At 45.5% G+C, this 21541-nt stretch overlaps 1 protein-coding gene across 2 annotated transcripts in view; it reads right to left on the reverse strand.

Annotated features, from left to right (window-relative positions):
* RASA3 (RAS p21 protein activator 3) overlaps positions 1-21541 on the reverse strand; it is a 212021-nt gene that overhangs the window by 22402 nt on the left and 168078 nt on the right. For both annotated transcript variants that reach the window (XM_037806929.1, XM_037806930.1), the window contains exons 8-18: positions 17432-17508; positions 13402-13506; positions 11452-11608; positions 10449-10597; positions 9323-9437; positions 8282-8356; positions 6277-6400; positions 5159-5265; positions 3887-3964; positions 1886-1963; positions 103-176 (exon numbers count right to left, since the gene is read on the reverse strand). In XM_037806929.1, coding sequence (XP_037662857.1) covers positions 103-176; positions 1886-1963; positions 3887-3964; positions 5159-5265; positions 6277-6400; positions 8282-8356; positions 9323-9437; positions 10449-10597; positions 11452-11608; positions 13402-13506; positions 17432-17508 — 1139 coding nt within the window. The remainder of the gene's footprint in view (positions 1-102; positions 177-1885; positions 1964-3886; positions 3965-5158; positions 5266-6276; positions 6401-8281; positions 8357-9322; positions 9438-10448; positions 10598-11451; positions 11609-13401; positions 13507-17431; positions 17509-21541) is intronic.

The raw sequence follows: 21541 nt of genomic DNA on the forward strand, positions 1-21541 counted from the left end.
AATCTGTTGGGGTTTGGGGTGGGGGGGGGAGACACAGGGAAGCCCCACATCCATCCACACTTTTCTCATTCCCACTCTGGCTCCAGCAGGCTGAGTCCTTACCCTTCTTTAAGCAGGATGGGCTGCTCTATGCTTTTGTGGTCTCTTCTCCCGGAGGACGAAATCAATTCTAAGAACTTAAGGGAGAAAGAAATCATGTCGTTAAAAGGGAAATGACTCTTTAAAAGTCTCTTCATTCTTACACAGAGATGATGGCTTTAGGACACTCTGTGTCTTCAATCTGACAGAAGAATTTGGGAAGGCAGGCACAGCCAGACTCCCAGGAAACCAGCTCTTCTGTGAGAATCTTGGGAGTTCTGTGCTTGCTTCCACAGAAGCTTCTAGCCTCCCGCCCATCACCTTGCCCCATTAACCCTTCCAGGGAAGGACTCACCCATACCCTCAGGTTACCTCTGCCCTACCCTGATGTGAAAAGGTGTCAGTTACTCTTTCAGAAGCACAGCCAGGCTTCAGGTAACACCTACAGACACCTGCATTTTAGCCCAAAGGTGACTCTCCTGGTGGAATCCGAGGTATCGTGAATTTGGCGGGAAGGTCTTTAGCAGTGGAGAGTACAGCACTTACCCAGGACCCTATCCCTGCCTGCCTGAGGGAGGCTCGCTCCCACCACCACATTCTCATCTTTCTGTAACTAGTTTCCCCTGATGCCTTGGCAGGGTAGGGCTTCTCTGCTCAATTCGACCGCTCCATAACATACTTGGATTACTTCCATCAACCGATGGCTATAAAGATCGAAAATGGTGGCTGGTATGAGTTCTGGTCCCTTCCTTTCTCCTCTATATACAGGCTTTAAAAATCATTTGTGAGCTAGAAATATTTGAGATTGCTTCTAAATAGCAGAGAAAAAGCAAAATTTTAGGATCCAGTAGAGTTCCTTCCCAAGGAATTGTGCCCCCTAACTTTGGGTCTGGAGTCCCAGGGATCTCTATGGCTCTACTCTGTAAGGCATTTGGGGTCCTTGGAGTATAGAAACTCATAGAATAAATGAGGGTGACAGGCCCAAGATCCTAGGCTTGGGAGTAGGGCACTACAGCAACATTCTGTGCAGGTGTAATAGGCAGGTCAGCTTAGAGAGGAAGAATTTAGACACCAAAAGAGAAGGATGAGAACCACAGAATATCAGGTTCCAGACGGGAGTCATGCCAAGAAGAGCTCAAAAGCAGCTCTGTTTGGGGGTGACAAAAATGTCTTGAAACTAGACAGTAGAGATGGCTGCACAACATCGTGACTGTACTAAGTGCCACTGTTGGGGATCGAATTGTGTCCCCCACAAAAGGCATGTTCAGGTCCCAACCCCTGGTTCTATGGGTGTGAACCCATTGGTAAACAGGACCATTGAAGATGTTACTAATTAAGGTGCACCCCAAATGAAGGAGGGCCGGGCATTAATCCAGTATGGCTTAAGTCCTTAAAAGCAAAGGAAATTGGACAGGGAAGAGAAGGCCCTGAGGAGGAGCTGGAAGTCAACAGAGCCCAGAAGAGAAAGCAGAGGACATCACCTTGGCACGGGAAAGCCAAGGAATCCAAGGATTTGCCAGCCAGCCCCAACACTACCGACCCTAGAGGCTAGCAAACCTTCTGGGCTCTGAAACCGAGAGCCAGTGAATTTCTGTTGTTAAAGCGAACCCAGTGTGTGGTATTTGTCGTAACAGCCTGGAAACTAGAACAGCCACTGAATTTTATACTTTAAAATAATTAATGGTTAATTTTATGTTATATGAATTTCCCTCCCATTAAAAAAAACAAACACACACAACTCTGTCTCTTAGGAACAACATATGATATGGAGGAAAGTAAGTATATGTTAATTAGGGTCAATACTTACATTTTTTACTGCATCAGCATATTTCTGCTCATTGAAAAATTCATAAAATGTAGCCATGTAGGACTCCTTAAAACTGGCCTAAAACAGAACAGGTTACTTAATGAAGCCTAAAAATGTCTTGGCTCATGTCCCAAAGTTAACCAATCTAGAGAAATGAATTGTGATAAGTCTAAATTATAATAATGAAGCAAACGGGAAAACCTATGTAACATAGGGAAATGAAACAGAGTATCAAGTGCTGTCTAAGAGATTTTAGCTCAGGTATAACTGACCTTAAATCATAGAAATATGTTAAAACGTTTATATAAGATGAATTAGATTTGAACTGTATTTTTAAAAGCTACTTAAAAGAACCTTCTGGCGAATTCTTTGGGAAAAAGGGTCCTTTGGTAAAAATGACTATGTACCCTTTCCATGTATTGGGTGATTAGAATCTGGATTTTGGAGTTTAAGAAGTTGTTAGAATTGGCCATCTAGAAGGTGGGCTGTGGCATGGACTTGGCATCAGAAGGCCTGGTTTCCAGCCCTGATGGTGCCACATCCTCTCCTTGGACCCTGTGCTAACCACAGAGCCTCTATCTGTATCAGATGCCTCATCCGCAAACTGGGGGTAACGGAATCGACCCTTCAAAGGGCTTCTCTGAGGCATGAAGAAGGGGGTACATGTGAGAGGTCTTCAGTAGTGCTATGGAAGTAGAAGTGCCACGACTAGCTGGCAAACCACAAAACCCACCTCATTTTCATATTCGGAAAATCATCAAGCAATCTAAGTGTTAAAGTGCAATTAAGTCAGAGCGTAGGACATCTGGAACTTGACTATACGGCCAAGAGTCTCCAGCCAAGCAAAAGCTGGAATTGATTGGATGGAGAAGAGAAATTAGTACAATCAGCCTACTGTTAGCCACACTATATCTTTTATTTCACGGATGCAGTTTGCCACTGAAGAGGGCTGGTTATCTGCAACGATGCGGCCCTGGCTCACCCACAGCCCTGACTTTGGAGTCATCATCAAGGACGGAGGACAAGGGAACTGGGGTTCGGGGACCTTCTGCTAGTAACTGTTTAACCCTTTCAAGTCAGAACTGTGAGGGTAACTGGGGAAGGCCCTCACCGCTGCTGCTCAAACTGACCCCGCCTTGGGCCCCATCCCCACGGTACGCTTTCATCAAGGTTTTGTAAAACATTAGCATCAAACTTCCTCAAAACTGTTAATCATTAGGCATCTTCTTGTGGAAAAATGGGGCAACCTTTGGAGGGATAAGAGCCTATGACAGATACTTCGTGGGATCCCCCTTGCCCTCTAGAATCAACATCTTAAAAGAGGCAAAACCAGTTTAAAATGGACGGCAGTGGCTGTAGGAGAAAAACAGGTTTGCCATCAAAAGGGTTAATACGAACGTGTGTACTGGTGCCAGGCAGGGGGAGGGGAGGGGCAGGAGGAGCTGGGTTACTCCAGCCCATGCTGGGCTAAGCGCACACAGAGAGCCTCAAGCTTTTGGCTTTTGAGTCCCTGTCCAGCCACTCAGGACCTCACTCCATACAGCGCGGATGTCCTCAGATACTCCAGGCAGAGTTCCACCAGCAGCAAAGCTGGATGGGAGAAGGCCCTGCATTATTGATTTAGAATAAGTGCTTTCTGCCACAGACCAAATGGCAGTGCTAAACTGATGAGGTTCAAACACCTTCCAAATCTATTGATACAAGTTGGATGTGCATAGCTGTTCCACTCAGGTTATGAAGAAAGTGTCTTTCATACTTTTCCTCTCAAAAAGCAAAATCTTATACCAATGCAGAAGCAAAGAGGCAGCTTGGAAGGTACTGGAAATATTCTACTTCTTAAACTGGTTGAGGGAGGGCTGGTTTTATTATTTTTCCTTATCCTCATAAAAAGGTTATACATGTACTTCTTTTTCATGTGAGATATTTCAGTTATATTTTCAAGGAGATAAAAAATCAAAGTGTACTTAAAGACAGAAAATGATTTTAAAAAAAAAGACTTACAGATTTTGATTTGGATAAGCTGCCAAGAGTTTGAATGGTCTTTGAAATAAGCGTCAGAGTTCTAGAAGTCTGTGGGTCCTATTGAAGACAGGAAATGAGAAATGTTAGTTTTCTTCCAATTTTAGTATAAATATTATGATTGATCCCAGAATTACACAGCTGACAAAATGAATGACATAATCCAAAATGCTGCAACAAGGGTGCACATGCACACTCTCTGTGAGTAAACAGAAATAAATATGCAAGCAACATCTCCAGGAGCTGAGGCTGGCACTATATTTGAAGTGTTCAAGTTCATTTGCTCAAGTTCAAGTGTTAAAGGTGTTCATTTAAAGCTTCACTACTCAAAGAGTCATCTGTGGACCGATAGCATCAGTATCACCTGGGAACTTGTTAAAAATGCAGAATCTCAGGTGCCAATCCAAATCTCCTGAGCCTGCAGTTCACCAGGAAGTCCAGATGGCTCCTACGCACAGCCAATTTGGAAAAGTGCCACATTACATCACCCCACTCTGCCCAACACGCAAAAGGAGCATCTTAAAATTAGAAACATCACCGCAAGTTTATTTGTGTTATCAGTTCTGAGTCTCCCAGGTGACAATGCCTGGTGGATTTATCTTTACCCTTTAAAAGGTTTGGAGAGTTTAACACAAAACCAACAGCAACAACGAAAACCCCCTGAATGGACCCACCATTCTCCAATCACTAACCCTGGCTTATTTTCCTTCCAAGCACTTGTCACCACTTGGTGCGTTAGGTTTTTATCTGCTTATCTGCTACTATTTGTCACATTCCAATAGAATGTGTGTTCAATGAAAGGTGAGTCTCTTTTGGTTACTGCTATATCCCCAGCTTTCAGCACGTAGTAGATACTCAATGAATATTTGTTGTTTGAATAAATATTTGTACATGATTGTAAGTACTCCATTTTTTCCTTGGGGTGGGAGCACAGACACAATAATAGAGACCAGCAGTTAAAAGCTTGGCCAAACCATCCAAATACTTTCTGAAATGGTATTAATTCCTTCCAAAATGTACAGTTAATCAGAGCTGATGCAACTTAAACAGAAAGACAGCTAAACCCTCTTGTAGACTAAGGGAGCTACAGGGGTGTGACACGTTTATAAGCCATTTTACAATATAATGGCCTTAAGAACAGCACTGTGTCTTCCATTTGCCAGCACAGCTCTGCAAGAACCTGGCACCAAGCCCATTTGTACATGCTAATTTACAAGAACCGACAGCACAGGAAGTGTTGCGAGGCTCACTTACTGTGTGGTGAGGGGTGAGCTGGAACAAGTTGGGGGAGAGAATGGCAGGAGCGAAGAACCTCAGGAAAATGAAGCTACTCACAGCAGTGTACCTCACGTCCAGGTCATCTGTAACCAGGAAAAAAAGAAAAAGCCAGTTTGCCAGGCCTTCGGGAGATCACATCATCACGGTCTTAGAGGGGCTTTATAATTTACTGCAACCTGCCCCTCCATGAGCATTTCATAAAGACTGCATACAGTTCTCCCCTCTCTTCTGGGAAGGATGGCTTCCAAGACCCTGGCCTTCCATGGACTCTGACTACATCCTGTGTCCCGAGGCCAGGAGTTAGTGTGCCTGCTGTACCTGCAGTTACGAGGTACACAAGGGATCAGCACCATTAAACAGCAGGAGCTCCAAAAACTATACTCAGATCACTGGGAAAGCCTTCATTTCTCAGTTCCCCAAATGCTCAGGCCACTCTTTCTAGTCTCTTCTGTGTTTGCTGACAGCAAAAAGGGGCGAAAGGGCTTTCCCCGACGGACTCGTCTTGTCCTTGGAAATTCAGTGATGCACTGAATTCTATGACATATATACAGCACTAAACAATATACCGCAAGAAGGAACTGCTGGAAAATTCAGCAAAGGAACAGCTTCTCCAAACTAGAGAGGGGCCGAACACAGAATGCGTTAACGTTCCATTCCTAACATAAAAACTATGAGAAAGCTCTGCCAGCAAGGCCTTCTGGTCCCAGATGGCTGGAGGCCCTGGGATTTTGACAGCTCACCCTGAAGAGGACAACTGGAAAGAGGAATTAGGAGACAGTGGCCAAGAGGGTATTGGCTTCCCGGCAGAACCCGCGTGAACACCAGGAACACAAATGGAGAGGAATGGCCGTCAGGATTCCGTTTGTGCTCTGACATCTGTCCGCTGATTCTAGATTCACGCCAGCCTTCTAGATGGGTTAGAACCGTTTGCATTCAGTACTGTCTATGAGACTCTGGAATGTCTTTTTTTGTTGTTGTTTTTAAGTCAGTGCAAGGGCTGTCAAAACAGATGGCAGGTGGGAAGATAACTACCCGGCGGGGGACTGCAGCTATTTTTAGCCGATGTAAGTGTATTCCACGGAAGAGCAACTCACCCTGGAAGCGCTTGGCTGCCGACTCCCTCAGGGAGAAGAATATGTCGCACATGACGGTCGGGCAGCTCACCCCAGACTTGGTGATCACATTGAAGATGCGGTCCACATACTGCCTCAGGTTTTCCTGCAGTGGCGGAAACGTGGCAAGCGGACCCTGAGATTGCACCAGCATCCCCCAGTGCTGGGAGGCAGCCGGGCACCAGTTTGGATTTGCACTTTCTCCCCGAGGGCTGACCCGCGTCGGCCTGTACCAGGATCACTACCCCGGCTGCAGGAGAGGGAGAGGTCTGTGGGGGCCGGGGGACATGCGCCCAGTGCTGTCACACAGGCTGCGGCAGCGGGGACCCGGCCAGTGTCCTGAGTCCAGGCCAGGGCCCCCAGCAGGGCTGAGTCATGCTTAACAGACAACATCACGCCCAATGGCCTCTTCCAGGGAGGGCCATTTTGCTCCTGTCACCTTCGTAGCAAGGGCTTTCCTGCTTCACTTCTCTCCATAGCTCTGGCCAACTTTCTAATGCCACATAGAATTTCTTGTCCATTCTACTAGCATGGAAGTGCCCTCGGAGCAGGGGCGCTTGTCTTTTGTTCAGTGCCGTATGCCCAGTTCCCCAACAGTGACTGGTACACAACAGGTGCATGGTAAGCACTGGTTGGACGAATGGATTGAATGGAAGGATGCACTGGATACTTTGGATGGACTGATGGATGGAGGCTTCAATTTCTTCCATCTGGTCCTGATTGGGTCTCACTGGGCTGACTTCCTGGTCTCCCCAAGTCTATAATCAACCATTTCCTATTGGCCTCCAGCCTCCAGCCCCGCTCCCTGTCCACTGCGTCCCCACATGGCTGCCAGAGGGAGCTTCCTCCCAGGCAAATTCGACCACATCGCTGCCCTGCCTTAGAAGCCGCTAGAGCTTCCTCCTTCTCGCCTGCAGGATTAAAGCTCTCAAGCTCCCACAAGGCCCCTCTGGGCCTGGCTCTCCCCTCCTCATCTGTCTCCACACCGTTCTTTGCACTTCTGGGACTGACCACCCGTTTCGTCCTCTGTACCCTTGGCCACACTGTTCTCTCTGCCTGGAATGCCACACCCCCCCTCCTTACTGCCCTCACCTCAAAAAAGTCATTTTATTATCATTCTTTTAACTGTACAGGTGCTTTGTACATTCTGCTGCACAAAAGATATGCTTCCAATACCTTTAAAAAACAACCTCCTCTTAAAATATGTGCTGAATAATTGTAATATTTTATGACGATGAAAATAATGATTCATTTGAGTTCTGGAGGAGGTGGGGAATAAGGCACACTGCACCTCTGTCTTCTACCCCGAACCTCAACCAGGGACAGAATTAAAATTCATAAGGATGTAATGCCCTGAAGGCAGGAACTTTTTCTCATGGCCTGGCCTTCACATGGAAAGATTAAACTTCAGGGTGAAGTGTCAGAATCAGGGAGTTTTGCATGTTTTTAAAACATAGGCCCTAGCTCCCAGGGGCAATATGAGATGTCCAAGGAAGTTCAGGTACTTCTGTCTGTTGAGACTGAGGAAAAGGACAGGAGACATAGGCTGATCAGCACATGAGGCCAACTCTAAGGGACCACTTCCAGATCATTCCAGGAGGGAAGGAAAGGAGAGGAGAGCAGAAGGAGCCCCCTTGGGAAGCAGAGCTGAGCGAGGGAGTCCACACAGGCCATGGTAGGTGGTGGGAAAGAAATCCAGAACTACAAAAGGTGACGGCAACAAGTAGTTATTGATCTGTGACCGATCATCTTGGACCAGCTGAAAAATAAACTAAATACAAAGCTAAAGATGGATGATGGAAACCTTTCCATTTCAGATTCCAGTGTTCACTCACTGTGCAACGTGTAGCTCAGGCTCATTCTCCACCCCGTTCTGAACTCTTAGAGGGAAACAGAGAGTCCATACATGGACGCAAAATGAAAAACCTCAAAACAGGTGACTGGCTTTGGAAAACGTGTTCATGAACAAAATAGAAGAATGCCTTACCATGTTGTTTTCAAGGTTTTCTCCATCTTTTAACTTTACAGGGTCAACTTCACATGATTTGTGGCTTTGGCAGATCTGCAAAGAGCATTTAAAGCAATGACTATAGCAGATAAGTTCCAGGAGCACAGACTTGGAATGGGCTCGGGGTGCCAGGCCTTCCCGAGACCCAATCCATGAGTCTTGTTCAGACAACAGCTCCAAATGGATAACTCCGCTGCACTGACAGCGGGCACCAAAGCAGGCTGCTGGTAAGGCCAAGGCAGACCCACAGCCAGGCTGCAGGGTTCAAACGCAGGCCCAGCACTCATAGGGCCAGCGGCCTAACTTCTGCCCATGCCTCTCTCCATCAGGTGAAAAGAGGGGTAATACCTGCATCTACTCCCCACAGTTGCTGGAAGGAGTAAATAAAATAACGTACGTGAATAATTGGTAAAGCATGTAGTCTTCAGTCAGTATTAAATAAACAGTACTTGTTGGAAAATCATTTTGCATCACACAGGATTAAGTCGCAGAACGCTTTAATACTATTTTTACTTCAAAATGTTGAAATGGTTCTGCTCACAGATCAAACCAGGATGCTATTTTAAATTCTCACTCATTTGAAAAGAGCCTCTTTTTTTATGAAACTGTTCTGAGGGAAACACTGCCTGACAAGGTATCATATTTAACAGGTTAGGTAAGAAAGCGCTGAATCATTTGGAAAGGAAATGTGTGGTTTAAACGTGTCAGTCAATCTCTACCCTGGAGAAGGAACGATCATATTGTACTAGAGAGATAATGAAAATGAGGAAGATTCCGGAATAACACGCAGAACTTCCTCTCCAAAAATCATGTCCCTAGGGTGAGGATTTTTTTAAAAATAAAGCTGATATTACAATACTAGCTTTTGGTTAACCTAGATAGCTCTGTTTTATGCACTTTTTTGCATGTGTGTTATCTTTCCCCACAAAAACATTGGCTCACAGGGAAATTCTTCTCCTCTCCTCTGCAGTGTTGAAGTAGCTGGAATTGGCAGCTGGGGTTTGCGAGACCCCGACTCACCTCCTCTATGATGGGTTTCAGGGTGACGTGGAGGTAGTGCATCCCTGCCAGCTTCATCGTCTCATCAATGCACTTGGAAGTCAAAGAGTTTCCACGGAAAATGGTATTTGGGTCTCTGGAAAACAGTTTTGGGGGAAGATTTTTGTCTCCTCACGTATTTTAAGGAAGTGGGGCCCATTTTTGAATACCCCTCTATGTGATGCAGAAATAAGGTCACCCTGAAGAGTCTGTTTTCAGATTTTGTACAAGGAGAAGACCAGGCAAGATGCTTTGTAGCTCGGGATTCTGAAATCCCTCCATGTCTCTCTCTGCTTGTGTAATAAATCTACCAGTGCTTTTCAATTCAGAGAGGGATTTAAAAAAAAAAAAAAAAAAAAAAAAAACTTGATCTTTGCCAGTTCTCCCTTTGTGAGGTTTATTTTTGCAATGAATTAATGATTCTAAAACCTCTGATCAGTATAGAGGGTCTGGCAGGGAAGCAAACAAACCAGGTTGATCTTCACCTTACTTAACTGGTGGGAACATTCTGGGTCTGTCTAAATCAACCGGCCCACCCTCTCCCTGGGGGTGACTCGGGGAGCAGCTCTTGCAGCAGAACACGAAGAATGCATCTTGAGAGAAGCAACCCGCAGTTCTTAACTCCACTTATTCAGGGTGCTTAAAATCTAAACATGAAGTTTATTGTCCTCAAAGTAGACAATAAAAACACTATTAGGAATTGAATCCTTTCTCTAAAGTAAGCAGTGCCAATTTTCACCCACTTCTTTGCACGTTAGCTTTGGGATTTTGTAAAGAAAAGGTGAGTTTTCAAAAAAAAACATTGTGTCTCTGAAAGAAAAATCCGAAGTTCTATGATTTCTTGGGGAGCCTAGCTAGACTTTAATTTCCTCAATACCCTGCAATTCAGTGTGTGGTGGGGATTTCCACTTTCATTCAGTTACCCAGATCCTCTCCTGCCTCAGTTTCCCACCTGGGGCCGGCAGTAACTTTAGATTTCCCCGACTCCTCCTAGGCTCTCCTGCCCAGGTGGACTGGACAGGGATCCCGGGCAGGTGGGGCAGGCAGGGAAGGAGGAGGTGTGGGGAGGGGCAGGGGAGGGGGAGCAGGGCCAGGGCGCGGCACTCACTGCGTCCTTTTCACTTCGGCGTTTGCAATGGCGCTGATGAAAGGCACGATCTTGCCATAGTGGAGGAAGAGACGCACCAGGGGGATGGCTGCCTCCTGCTTCTCCCGACAAACTTCTCCCAAAATATGGGCCGCCGACGCAGAGACGGGCTGAGCAAAGAGACAACATGCATTTTTAGAGGACTCGCCACCCAACCAAGACTTCCGGAGCCGCCGATTTGGGCCTGGCAGGCTTCCAGCACCTGGGCCCAGGGGCTCCCCTGGAAAGAGGGGACATTCCCATTTTCCGTGCGCAGCTCTACTTTTCAGTCACCAGGGGGCAGCAGTCTAAAAACGAAGCCCTCGGCGAGAAAATCACCCTGGGGACCAAAATGCTTTTGGTGACACAGCAGGGCCAAAGAAAGAAGGGTGACTTGGTCTTTTCTCCTCTCCCTCACCCTTTTGTGGGGAGAATGTGGCATCGTTTCCAGCCATGATAAACACAGCTTTTTTTGTTGAGACCGAAAAGCCTGTATTTCATGAAAAACCACATTAAAACCTCCAATTTGCAAACATCCTTGGGCTGCTCCCTCACGGGGTCACGTGTACCAGGGAGAATGGGCAGGTTCTGCTCCTTCTTTCACCGGTCCCCACAATTAAAACAGAATTGGGGTCCATGAGCAGAGAAAAACAATGACAACTGGCTCACAGTCAAACATAAAAATTAGGAAGTTGTACACAGTGTCTGTGGGTTCTCACAACGGTTTTAACTGCAGAAGAGTTGGGTGTGTCCCCCCTTGCAGCCAGAAAAAGGAGATAAAGATCTTTCTCAGCAGGCAGGGCACACAAACAAGCCGGGAGGAGACCTGGGGCTCGTGGTTAAGACTCACAAATAAGGAAAGGAAGCAGCTGAGGTGAATGAGGCCAGTCAGGTGGGGCCACACCCTCCCTTGCCCCGAGAGATGTTTGTGACAGTTTTACAAAGGTCATCGGTAGGAACCCCAAAGAGGCACCCAGCAAGCTACCTCCACATCTGCAGACTTTAATAGGAGGTCTCGAAGAGGACTGTAATAGTCTGAGGAGAAAACATGGTCTTCTGTGTAAACCACATTCAACCGTAAGGACCCCAGATCGTCTGGTTTCAGGCTTTTACTGCCGTTATCTCGCGGTTGAAGGAAATACCTGGAAGGGACACACAGGAAAGAGCCAACGTGAGGCAGTGCCAAGCCCAGTGCCCTGCTCCGCAGCTGGGCATCCCATCACCCAGCTCTGCAGGCGTCAGGGGTCTGAACTGGGTGGCAAGGCCGGGGCACGAGGGTGACTCTGCAGGGGAAGCTCTGTAGCCTGAGAGGGTCATTTCCAGCCTGAGGAGGTTTGCCATCGAGGCTGCTTATTAAGAGCCAAGTACTTGTAAGTTAAGGGAGGAAAGTGGGAAAAGGCGGAAGGAATGAGGAGAAGGACAGGACGGGGGAGAAAATGGAAGTAAAAAAGAAAAAGTGTGCATGTGCTTGCATGAAGATACACATAAGTTATGAGGGTAAACTTGGCAGTTAGATGATTTACCTGTGAAGAATAAGACTTGGCAAAGGGCTAGCAATAAGCTGAGCAAACCTGAAATTGTTTTAATAAAAGGGTAGCTTTCAGTGCTAGAGGGAACAGTGCCTGTGTGTTGGTGAGGAGCAATTAGACCATCTGGGGGTACATGGGCATGTGTAGGGATTTTTTTTTTTTTTTTTTTTTTAACTTTTCTGTCTACTCTCTTTTGTTCTACTCCATACAGTCTACTCAGGAGCCACATTTGCTCTAAGTTTTTTTGGCCAGGCAGTTTAAAGATTTTATATGGGTAGAACTTGTCTCTGTGGCACTTAAACCAGCCTGGGGTATTTGGCAAGGTTTTCAATGGGCCACGAGGCAAACATCATATCCTTGGTTACTAGGCTGAGGGGTTGTGTAAGAATAAGCAATGCCTTCAGCTAGGGGCCCAGAATCTCATTATGTAGGCCTATTCTAGTTGCTGTCTTCATGGAATTAAAAAAATACCCCATGATTTCCTGTTGATAGAAAACTCTTCCATTAAGCACAGTGCAAAAAGTTATACACAACGTGGATGACTTTGATGTCCATGGTTTTTGATGTGTGCTATGACAAGCCAGTTCACGTTCTCTTACTGCACTATACATCCGTGAAAGGAAATGCTTGAAGTAAGAGAGCCAGTGGCCAGGGTGAGAAGTGTATGGGACTTCACACTGATGATATTTATTGGGACACGATTTATAAGTTGGTCACAAAATAAAACAAAGGAAGAGGCTTATGCCAAAATACAAAGTACCTTAGAGCAAACAAGAAATAACAATATAGGAAAGTAGTCAAACTTCAGCCATCTGGGATACTTGAGTAAGTTTTGATGTGAAACACCTTCACATTTTAGATATGTAGATTTAAATGGAGATTTTCCTGAAAATACACCATACCCTTTCACACTGTCCTTAACCCAGCGTGCTTCTAATGACTTGACTTTTAGTGGATGTTGTGGGGTAAAGATCGTGAACGTCTATCATGGTACTGAGGCTTTATGGACCAAAGTGTCAGCTCTTTGCCCCTCCAATAATCAGCCCCAAAATGTTGTTTTAAAAGTTGTAAGACCTGCTTTTTATGCCCCCTTTAAGGCTCTGAGCCCTCACTTCTCATTGCCATCAGTGTGATCACCTGTAGCTGCAGCTCTCCTCGTTGACTCTTTTTCACCTGCTATGAAAGTATAAACTGGATCTAACCAAGCTAGAGCTGGTTAGACTCTGTGCAAAATAAGAGCAGGTGGGCTCTAGGCAAGAAGCTGAAGGGTTTAGGACACAGATTTTGTGCCATTTCATTTTGGCCACTTAGAGGCCTTCTTTGCTTTCTTTTGATTTCTCAACTCTGTCCTGCAGAGATGAGGCCACTGGCTAGCTGGACTCCATCTGGGTGTGTGGTTACTTTACCAGGCGTCATAGGAGCTCGACTGCCGTAGGACTTTCAACGGAATCCTCAGTTCTCCCAGAAACTCATCTCCAAATTTCAAGTTACTGGCATTCCAGAGGTCAACTCTGAAAAACAACAATCAAGAAAACAAATTTTATTTAACGAAGGACAGCCTAGGCAGGGATTAGAGGAGCTTAACAGTTTTTTGTTTTGTTTTTTTCCCTTCCCTTTTCCTCAAGGGGACTTAGAACATGACAGAGCCCCTGTTCTGCCAAAGTCCATCTAAATGAAGATCTAAACGAGGTGAGTATGTTTAAAATACAAAGTCAACCAAGGATTACGGCTTTGGAACAAAGACTTGCATTTCCCTGGGGGGTATGTTGGGGACAGGGTGGTCTCCTGGGCTGCAGCCCCCTCCTCCTGCTCTTGACCTGGGAGGTTAACTGTCAGGTACTGAAAGGTGAGACTGAAAGCTAAGCGGCTTTGGTTGCTCCTTCACTTCGGCCTTGTCCCTGGTCTCCATTACCCAAGAAGAGGTCTAAGTGAAGAAACTCTCTATTTACTCCTCAAGGCAGGAAAGCTTCTTAGGATCACCAATCTTATGCTATAAACAGGAGCTCCTTGCAGGGCTGTGTCTTTCAGATCTCAGGCCCGAGCCACTAACATGGTGATTTTGAGTCTGTAAGGGTTCAATAAAAGTTGAATGAATGAATGGAGTCTAATTTCCCCAGGATAATTGCTCCTCAGTGGATGAGACTGTCAGCAGAGAATGATGCAATGTGAGAAGATGTGACAATGCCACAGTCAACAGATTTAAAAACCAGGGTGCTCACTACTTTCCAGCCACATGAAAGTACATCTAGAAAGGAAAACAAAAAACAAAAAACATGGGGCAGCTGTGAATGCTCCTCCTCCACCCTACCTTGGAACTATCCACCAATCCCTTCTTAACCTACCAGCACGGAGTAGAGGAAAAGGTTCAAGCACCCCCAACAGAGCAAAGCGGGGAGAGGGGGTCTGGGTCACAAACAACTGCCAAACCACAATACTATTTATGTTGCAAGCTCTGTGAAAAGTCCAGGTCTGTTAACTTCTAAAATGGGAGGGATCGTTCACTAATCCTTCTTTCTCAGGTGGAACTCTCCAGGGTTTCCATTAGATTTTGAAGCTCTGGTAATCGTATCGGACAACAGGCCCAAGCCCAATGATGTCAGCTGCTGCTGGCAAGTTAACAGGTTTTACATTCCACGGTCAACAACTTAACCAATCATTCATAACATGCTGCAGACCATCTAATATAAAGACTTTTAACCACACATTGGTAGGCAAGGGAAATTAACGTGGGAGGGGAAAATTCTAGAAATTGTACCCCGTGCATTCCGTTATCCTGGCAAACCAAAATGAGAGCAGTCAACATTCAGCAGTACCTAAAAGATGCCATCAGAGGGAATAAAGAAGCATTTGGAAGACAGCGAAGGTGGTATGGGAGGATAACAAGCAGGAATCAATGCCCCGCAGTAGATTATTTTTAGAATAAACAAAACAAAATTTTTAATCTGCCAACTGACAATTTAGGAATATGAGAAACAAGTTGCCAGGCAGTTTTTTCTTTTTCTTTTTCTTTTTTTTTTTTTAATAAGAGAAACACATATAAAAATATTTTTGTTTGTATGCTCTTAAAGAAAAAAATAACTTAGTACTTCACTCTTGAATTTCAAGTCCAATTTTTAAAAAAAGCTGCTTTCTTTTAACAAGAAAAAAGGGGAAGCTGTGTATCAGAAGAGCAGCTGGTACCGAAGGCATTTTCTAAACAAGGACTTGTCGTTTAGTACAGATTCCTCCCAGTGAGGACCTTCCCAGGAGCTCAAACTTTGGGGTCATTTTGTCTCTGGTTCAGTATTTTGAAGGGCTGGAAATGAAGATTTAAACTAACTGAATGTAAAAATTGGGCTCAAATTTGTGCAGGAGATAACTGCAATCCCTGAGGACTTGATGCACAGAGAAAAGATGTGGAAACAAACCCCTCTGTCTTGCATAGTGGGAAGAGGAAGTATGGGGGGGGAGGGAAAAGCCCCTGGGAGAACATTCTGTGCAATCTCAGCGCAGCCCTCAGCCTGCTCTCCCTCGTTCTCACAGCCGGGCCGGCCCATCCCCACCTGGCTGGGAATTCTCTCCAGCCCCTTACTCTTTGCTCTAGAGGCTTGGAAGCTGTTAGGGGTTAATCTGAGGAACCATTGAGTGATTTCTTTCTCTGCCTATGGTATTTTTAATCAAACCTTATGTTCCTCAGGAAATCCTAACTCTAAGAGGGAAGTTAATTTAAAGCCATGTCAAACTTAGGAAAATTCATCAATTTCTCAAATGAGCATGTCTTAAGTCAGACCTCAGCGTGATTGTTGTGGCTCACACAGAATAACGATAACAACATTGGAACCTATACAGCATATTTATTTACTTTCTGCTTCTCCCATTATAACTTAAGCTTCATGAGGGCAGGGGCGTGGATTCCCTGGACAGTGGGTGGTGCTGGCACCCACAGGCGTGCCAGTATCTGCCAGATGAAGAAGAGATACCACGTGTGGCACTCTGCAGGACCACAGCAATTTCACAGCCATTCAGAGTCTCCCAAACAAATCCAATGAGACAAGGGTCTTAAAACTAAGCCTCTGAACAAGGGCAGAGGCATCAAACGGGGTGGGGGAAGCGGGGAAGGGGGTCAGGAAAGAAATGACACGGGCAATATTTTTGAAGCCTCTTTTTCCTTCTGCCCAATTTGGAAAGTTTCTAAGGAGTTTGTGTCTATTGAGCAAAATATCTGTACCGGAAGGTTGGTACAGAAAAAGCAAGGGCTACAATCAAAAAACAAGTAGGAATCCAGCTTATTTTTTAGGTTCATGAAATGGATATTCCTGTAAGATCGCCTTTTACCTGTCCCCGAGTACACAGGACTGTGGAGACTTCTTGGAAATAAAGACTCACATTTGCTTGTGCTTCATTCGATGTTCCTTCAGAATTTTGGACATGAGAACATCTTTTTATGTAAACATCCAAATACCTTTGCTAAACCACATGTGATGTATTATTCTCCTTCATTTCCTATGGAAATTATTAGGATGCAAAGGAAGGAAGATTATGGGGGAAGACCAGCCATAGGTGAGTGTTTAACGAAGACCTGGTTTCTATGACAACATGCTTGAACAGAACAAGGGGAGATAAATATAGGATCCATGAACAAGCTCATTTTACCAGCAACAGTGCTCAGCATTTTCCATAGGAGGAAAGGAACACGTCAGAGGAGACCAACCTAACCTGGAGGACATCAGAGCCCCGGTGATCCCACAAGCAAGTTTATCCTGTTCTGTTAGGAGCAGGGTGTCAAGCAGCTGTTTCCAACACCCTCTCCCTCCACTGCCACTCACTCCTGGTCCCAGCTGCCCTGCCTCCCTTCTGCCCCGGGGAAAGGCTGGCAGGCTTCAGGGGATTTTCCTGAACCTGAGGGTTAGAAGCTACTGGCCAAGGAAGATGGAAGAAAGTCCTTGAATATTTTCCAGAGTTAACGCTAGTAAAATTTTAAGTTATCATCTTTCAGGCTGACAAGAACGGGTTATAAAAACCAAGGGCTTTATCACGAGGGTGGGGTGCCCAAAGCAGCTGGGGCCACAGTTCACTCAGCCGAGCTGTGCCCTCCAGCCACGGACCTCAAACATTTTTGGTGGACGGAACATCGTAGACACTGAGTAACACAAATCTTTCTACCTTAGCCTCTTGGAAGATATTGCAAAGTGAACTATGTGGTACGCAAATAACTTTTCAATCCACTACCTAAATATCTGGGAATTTTATGATAAAGGTTCTTATTTCAATGATAGCTTCTAACAACCTAGGGGTAGAATTACCAAGAAAAACTGAAATTCATTTCTATACATCCCCTAATTAAAAACAAAACAAAACAAAACAAAACAAAACAAAACAAAAATGAACAAACAGAGGAGGTAACGTCAAACCAAAAGTGCCAAGTAGAAAACATTGGACATGGACTTTCTCACTTACCTAATTTCAAGTTTGTCTACATCCTCCTCCTCAAAGTCAAAGTGGGATTTTTTGCTGTAGCTACAGGGTCTGGTCACCTGACGTCATAAATGGAAAAAAAACACACAATAAGCTTTAAACCATGACCCCGAATAATCATCATAACAACAAGGATAAGAATGGCCAGCATTTCTCAAACACTGTATTACGTGTCAGGCGTGACTCAGTGGAGGAGTTACTCTATGTTTAACTGCTGAGGATGAGCCAGGGGAGCCAGTATTCAAACCCATTACCACCATGTTGTTTTCAACGGCTCTGTTCAATTCTCCAGAAGAAACACGCTCAAACTCTTTTCCTTCGCAGCCTCAGGTCCCTGATTTCCTGGGAGTTGGGGTGTCAAGGGGACCCTTGGGCCAGGCACTTTCCACTCATTACACATTTGACCCTCACAATATCACAAAGTGAGGTGACACCCCTCGTTCTGCAGAGGAGGACTTCTTGAGGTTCAGCACGTACTTGAGGTCCCCCAATCCCAGCCGCAAACGGAGGCCGACTCTCCCCGCTGCCTCAGGCCAGCACATGCCCTCCAAGCATCTGAGAACCTACTAGGCACTGGGCAGTGGGGATGGAAGATGAAGGAGGTGCAATCTTCACCCTCAAGGAGCATCCAATCCACTGCCCCCAAGTGGAAAGTGGAAGGCACTGGGGTGCTGGTTACTCAATGTCTAAATTGTCAATCGACTTAAAACCTGCTCTCTTGACAAATCTCCCTGCCTTGCAAGTCCTGTTATTTCTGCTACAGAGGCTTCAGAGCAGAGTGCTTTGGGGGTGGGGGGTGGAGAGAGGCAGCCCCCTTTGTGTACCTACCCAGGAACCCAGAGGAAGCTGCTGAACCTTCTCATTAAAAGGATCAGTTCCTCGTGTCAGGCTGACAGAAGAAACAAGCATTTCTGAGGTTTCTTTTTTATCAATATGACGTGGAAGTTACAAGTACCCCACCCATGAAATCACCACAACTCAAGAAAATAGAATGAAATACTGACGTTGCTCACCAAAGCTGCCCGAAACCACAGCCTTTCAACTTCCTTTCTGAGCAAGGTCTGGAGATTTTGCACCTAGGTATTATTTTCCCACTAAGAGGAGGGGAAGTGCATACCAATGTAGGGGAGGTTAGAAAAGGAAAGAAAATATCAAAACACTGTTATTTTTTCCTCTTGGTATTTTAGGAATCGGGAGTAAATGAAAACATAAAATGGGAATGAAAGAGCTAGATTCAAGGTGCATGTGATGGGGGTAAACTTGAAAAACATTTTCTCCCATGCCTGCCAGTCAACGGGGTCCGTTGACAGTGTGGTGGAACCTCCCCGTCTGTGCTTGCAAAAGGAGAGTAATATATCCAACCGCTGGATCTCAGAAATCACATGAGTTACGTGCTACACTTCCTGTTTTAACTACATGTATACCATATACCAAATTAAAGCCCCTTTCCCTGATCCCCTGAGGGTTAACAGGAGTTAATGCTAGTTTAGAAGCTTTCGGCATAAAGTTCTAATCCGGGATTTGGCATGAAGTCATTATGTGATCTTGCTTAAATTGCTTAACCTCTAAGCTTTAATTTTCTGATTTGTAAATCAGAGGTAAACGCTAATGTGGTTTGCACGTGTGGAAGGCGTCTTCAAAGGGAGCCACAGGGCTCTCCACGTCCCCGGCCCCAGCAGCACCCAGATGCCCCTCTCTCCCTCCTGACCTCCTGTCGTCTGTCTGTCTGTCCCCTCTGCTCATTGCTGCCAAACAGGGTCCTCCCTCAGCCTCCCCCAGCTCATAAAATGGTGCCACCCTCATCACCTGCTATAGCATTGGGGTGCATTTTGACTCGCCCCGTCTCTCCTCCACTGCACCAGTCCTAGCGATTCTACCTCCAAAACAGGCCTCAAATCCGGCTTCTGGTACCTTCCTCATCCTAGCCACATTCACCCTGGGCTGAAGCTTCCCCAATGACCACGAGAGGCCTCCACACCGATTCTAGCTCTGTTGCCCCACCCCACACCAATCTTTCTCCTCCACATAGCACCCAGCGATCTTTCTAAAAACACGGCTCGTGCTGCTTCCCTGCTTCAAGTTGCTAAGTGGCTCCCACTGCACCTGGTCATGCCGTCCCTGCACGTCCTCAGACTCGGCTGAGCCCTCTCCTGGCCGCCTCCTCCTCAGCCTGCAGGTGTCTGCTGAAACGTCACCTCCTCAAGGAAGCTTTCGCCCCCTCCTCTCCACGGTCTTCTCCTTTGTGACACCCTTTCTTTTACTGCAGAGCACCATCGCCATGTTACTACAAGGGCTTGCCTGCTTACTGTCTGTCTCCCACACTGAGCTATCAGCGTGATGACAGCAGAGCCACATCTATTTGCTGTTCCATTTTATTCCCAACAGAACACCAGCACGTAGTAGGCACCTACTGCATTTGATGAATGAATGGAGTTGGTGCTTACAGAATTTAAAATAATTTCATTTAGGTACTTAAGGCCGTTTTAGATACAGTCCAGTTCTTGTCCTGGAAGAAGATGGCCTGGAGGCTAATTACTTCCTATTGAAACTAAATGTCTACTTTTCCGTTGTTTCACTCCTGTAAGAGGCTGCCTGCCAGCCCACAAGGACAGGGCTTCTTTTCTCTGCTCTCCTTTCCTGGAGGGTGAGGGGAAGGACAGTGAGGGACCGAGTCAGAAACCATCAAGGGCTGTTTTCCAGCTGAAACTGAAATGAGATAAGGAGAGCCTGGGAAGAGATCTGCTGCTGCTAAGCAGGGGGTTGAGCCACCTTAGTCAAAGACGTCAACTCCAAACAGCAAGGTTAACTGAGCCCTAACTCCAAAGTTCTCTGGTTTCTGGGCAGGTCTGCTCCCTAAACTGAGGCTGAAAGTGAAGTCATATCTGGTGAGTCCTAACCAGCAGTGACAATCTACTGAGGTTTAAGGCTTTCTCAGGAGTTTTTACATTGGCTATCCACACCATCGTTTTTCAAAATCATCCGTGGGTTGTCAGATTAGTTCAGTGGGTTGAGATCAACATTAAAAAAAAATGAAATCATATACAAAACAGAAAATAAATGTATAAATAAATGAGTCAGAAAAGAGTAAAAATAGACATAGGTATATGAACGAATTGAGTTGCATCTTAAAATATATTTCTACTGTGCATTGTATTGAAAACAAAAGATTGGAGGCTACTGATCTAAACCATTCTAAGGCAGCATGGACAAGGAAGGCTATTGCTGCCTTTAATTGACAATTTATAGTAAAAAACTATTTTCTACATTCTCTGATCAAGAATTCATCCCTGCCTTTGGAGTTCCACAATGAATCACCCTGAGGTTAAGATGAAACACCACTGGCTTCTTGCCTTATCATGACTCTCTTAAAAAATATTTTCTTCTTTTGGCTATAAAATGAGAGCTCCTACGTAGTCCACCAGGTATGACTTCTATCTGTGACAGACAGTGGCTCCTCATCCTAGGCTACAGGACAGTTGTTGAGGTCTTGTTCATCTTTATCTCCCCAGGACTTGGTACATATTAGGTGTTCAAGAAATTTTAATTAATGGAATGAAAACCTGCTTAAATATATCATATATGGGCCTTCTTAAAGTTAAACCAGCTGTTTACTTGTTCCTCTGTTCTGCAAAGTCTTCAGCTCTCACATCTGCCATCTTATTAATTTTGGTGCTTCACATTCTGAAAGGCAGCCAGAAAAATCTCTGGGTCTGAATGAATTTTCCCTTTTGCTCCAAAAACTCTCACAAGTTCCAGTGACACAATCCTCCCACCACTGCTCAGGGAAGACTGGGTGGAACACGTTTTTCTTTAAAAAAAAAAAAAAGAAAGAAAGAAAAGACAAGAAAAATAAACAACCCCCAAAACCACAAAGTCCTGATAATTTGGAAGGCATTCATTTGTCAGCATTCAACTCAAAATTGGGCCAGTTCAGCAAGCAAACAAAATAGCTCTTCTCTCTAGGAGGAAGAGGGAAAGTTCCCGGGGAATTCAATAGATCAAAATCAGCAGGGAACCCACACACACAGCAGGGCTGGGGAGGGGCAGGCCGAAGTGATACTGCGTGTTCTGTGTTCCGGTACTTGAAAAGAA

The sequence above is a fragment of the Choloepus didactylus genome, chromosome 17, assembly GCF_015220235.1.
Source record: "Choloepus didactylus isolate mChoDid1 chromosome 17, mChoDid1.pri, whole genome shotgun sequence".
Lineage (NCBI taxonomy): Eukaryota > Metazoa > Chordata > Mammalia > Pilosa > Megalonychidae > Choloepus > Choloepus didactylus.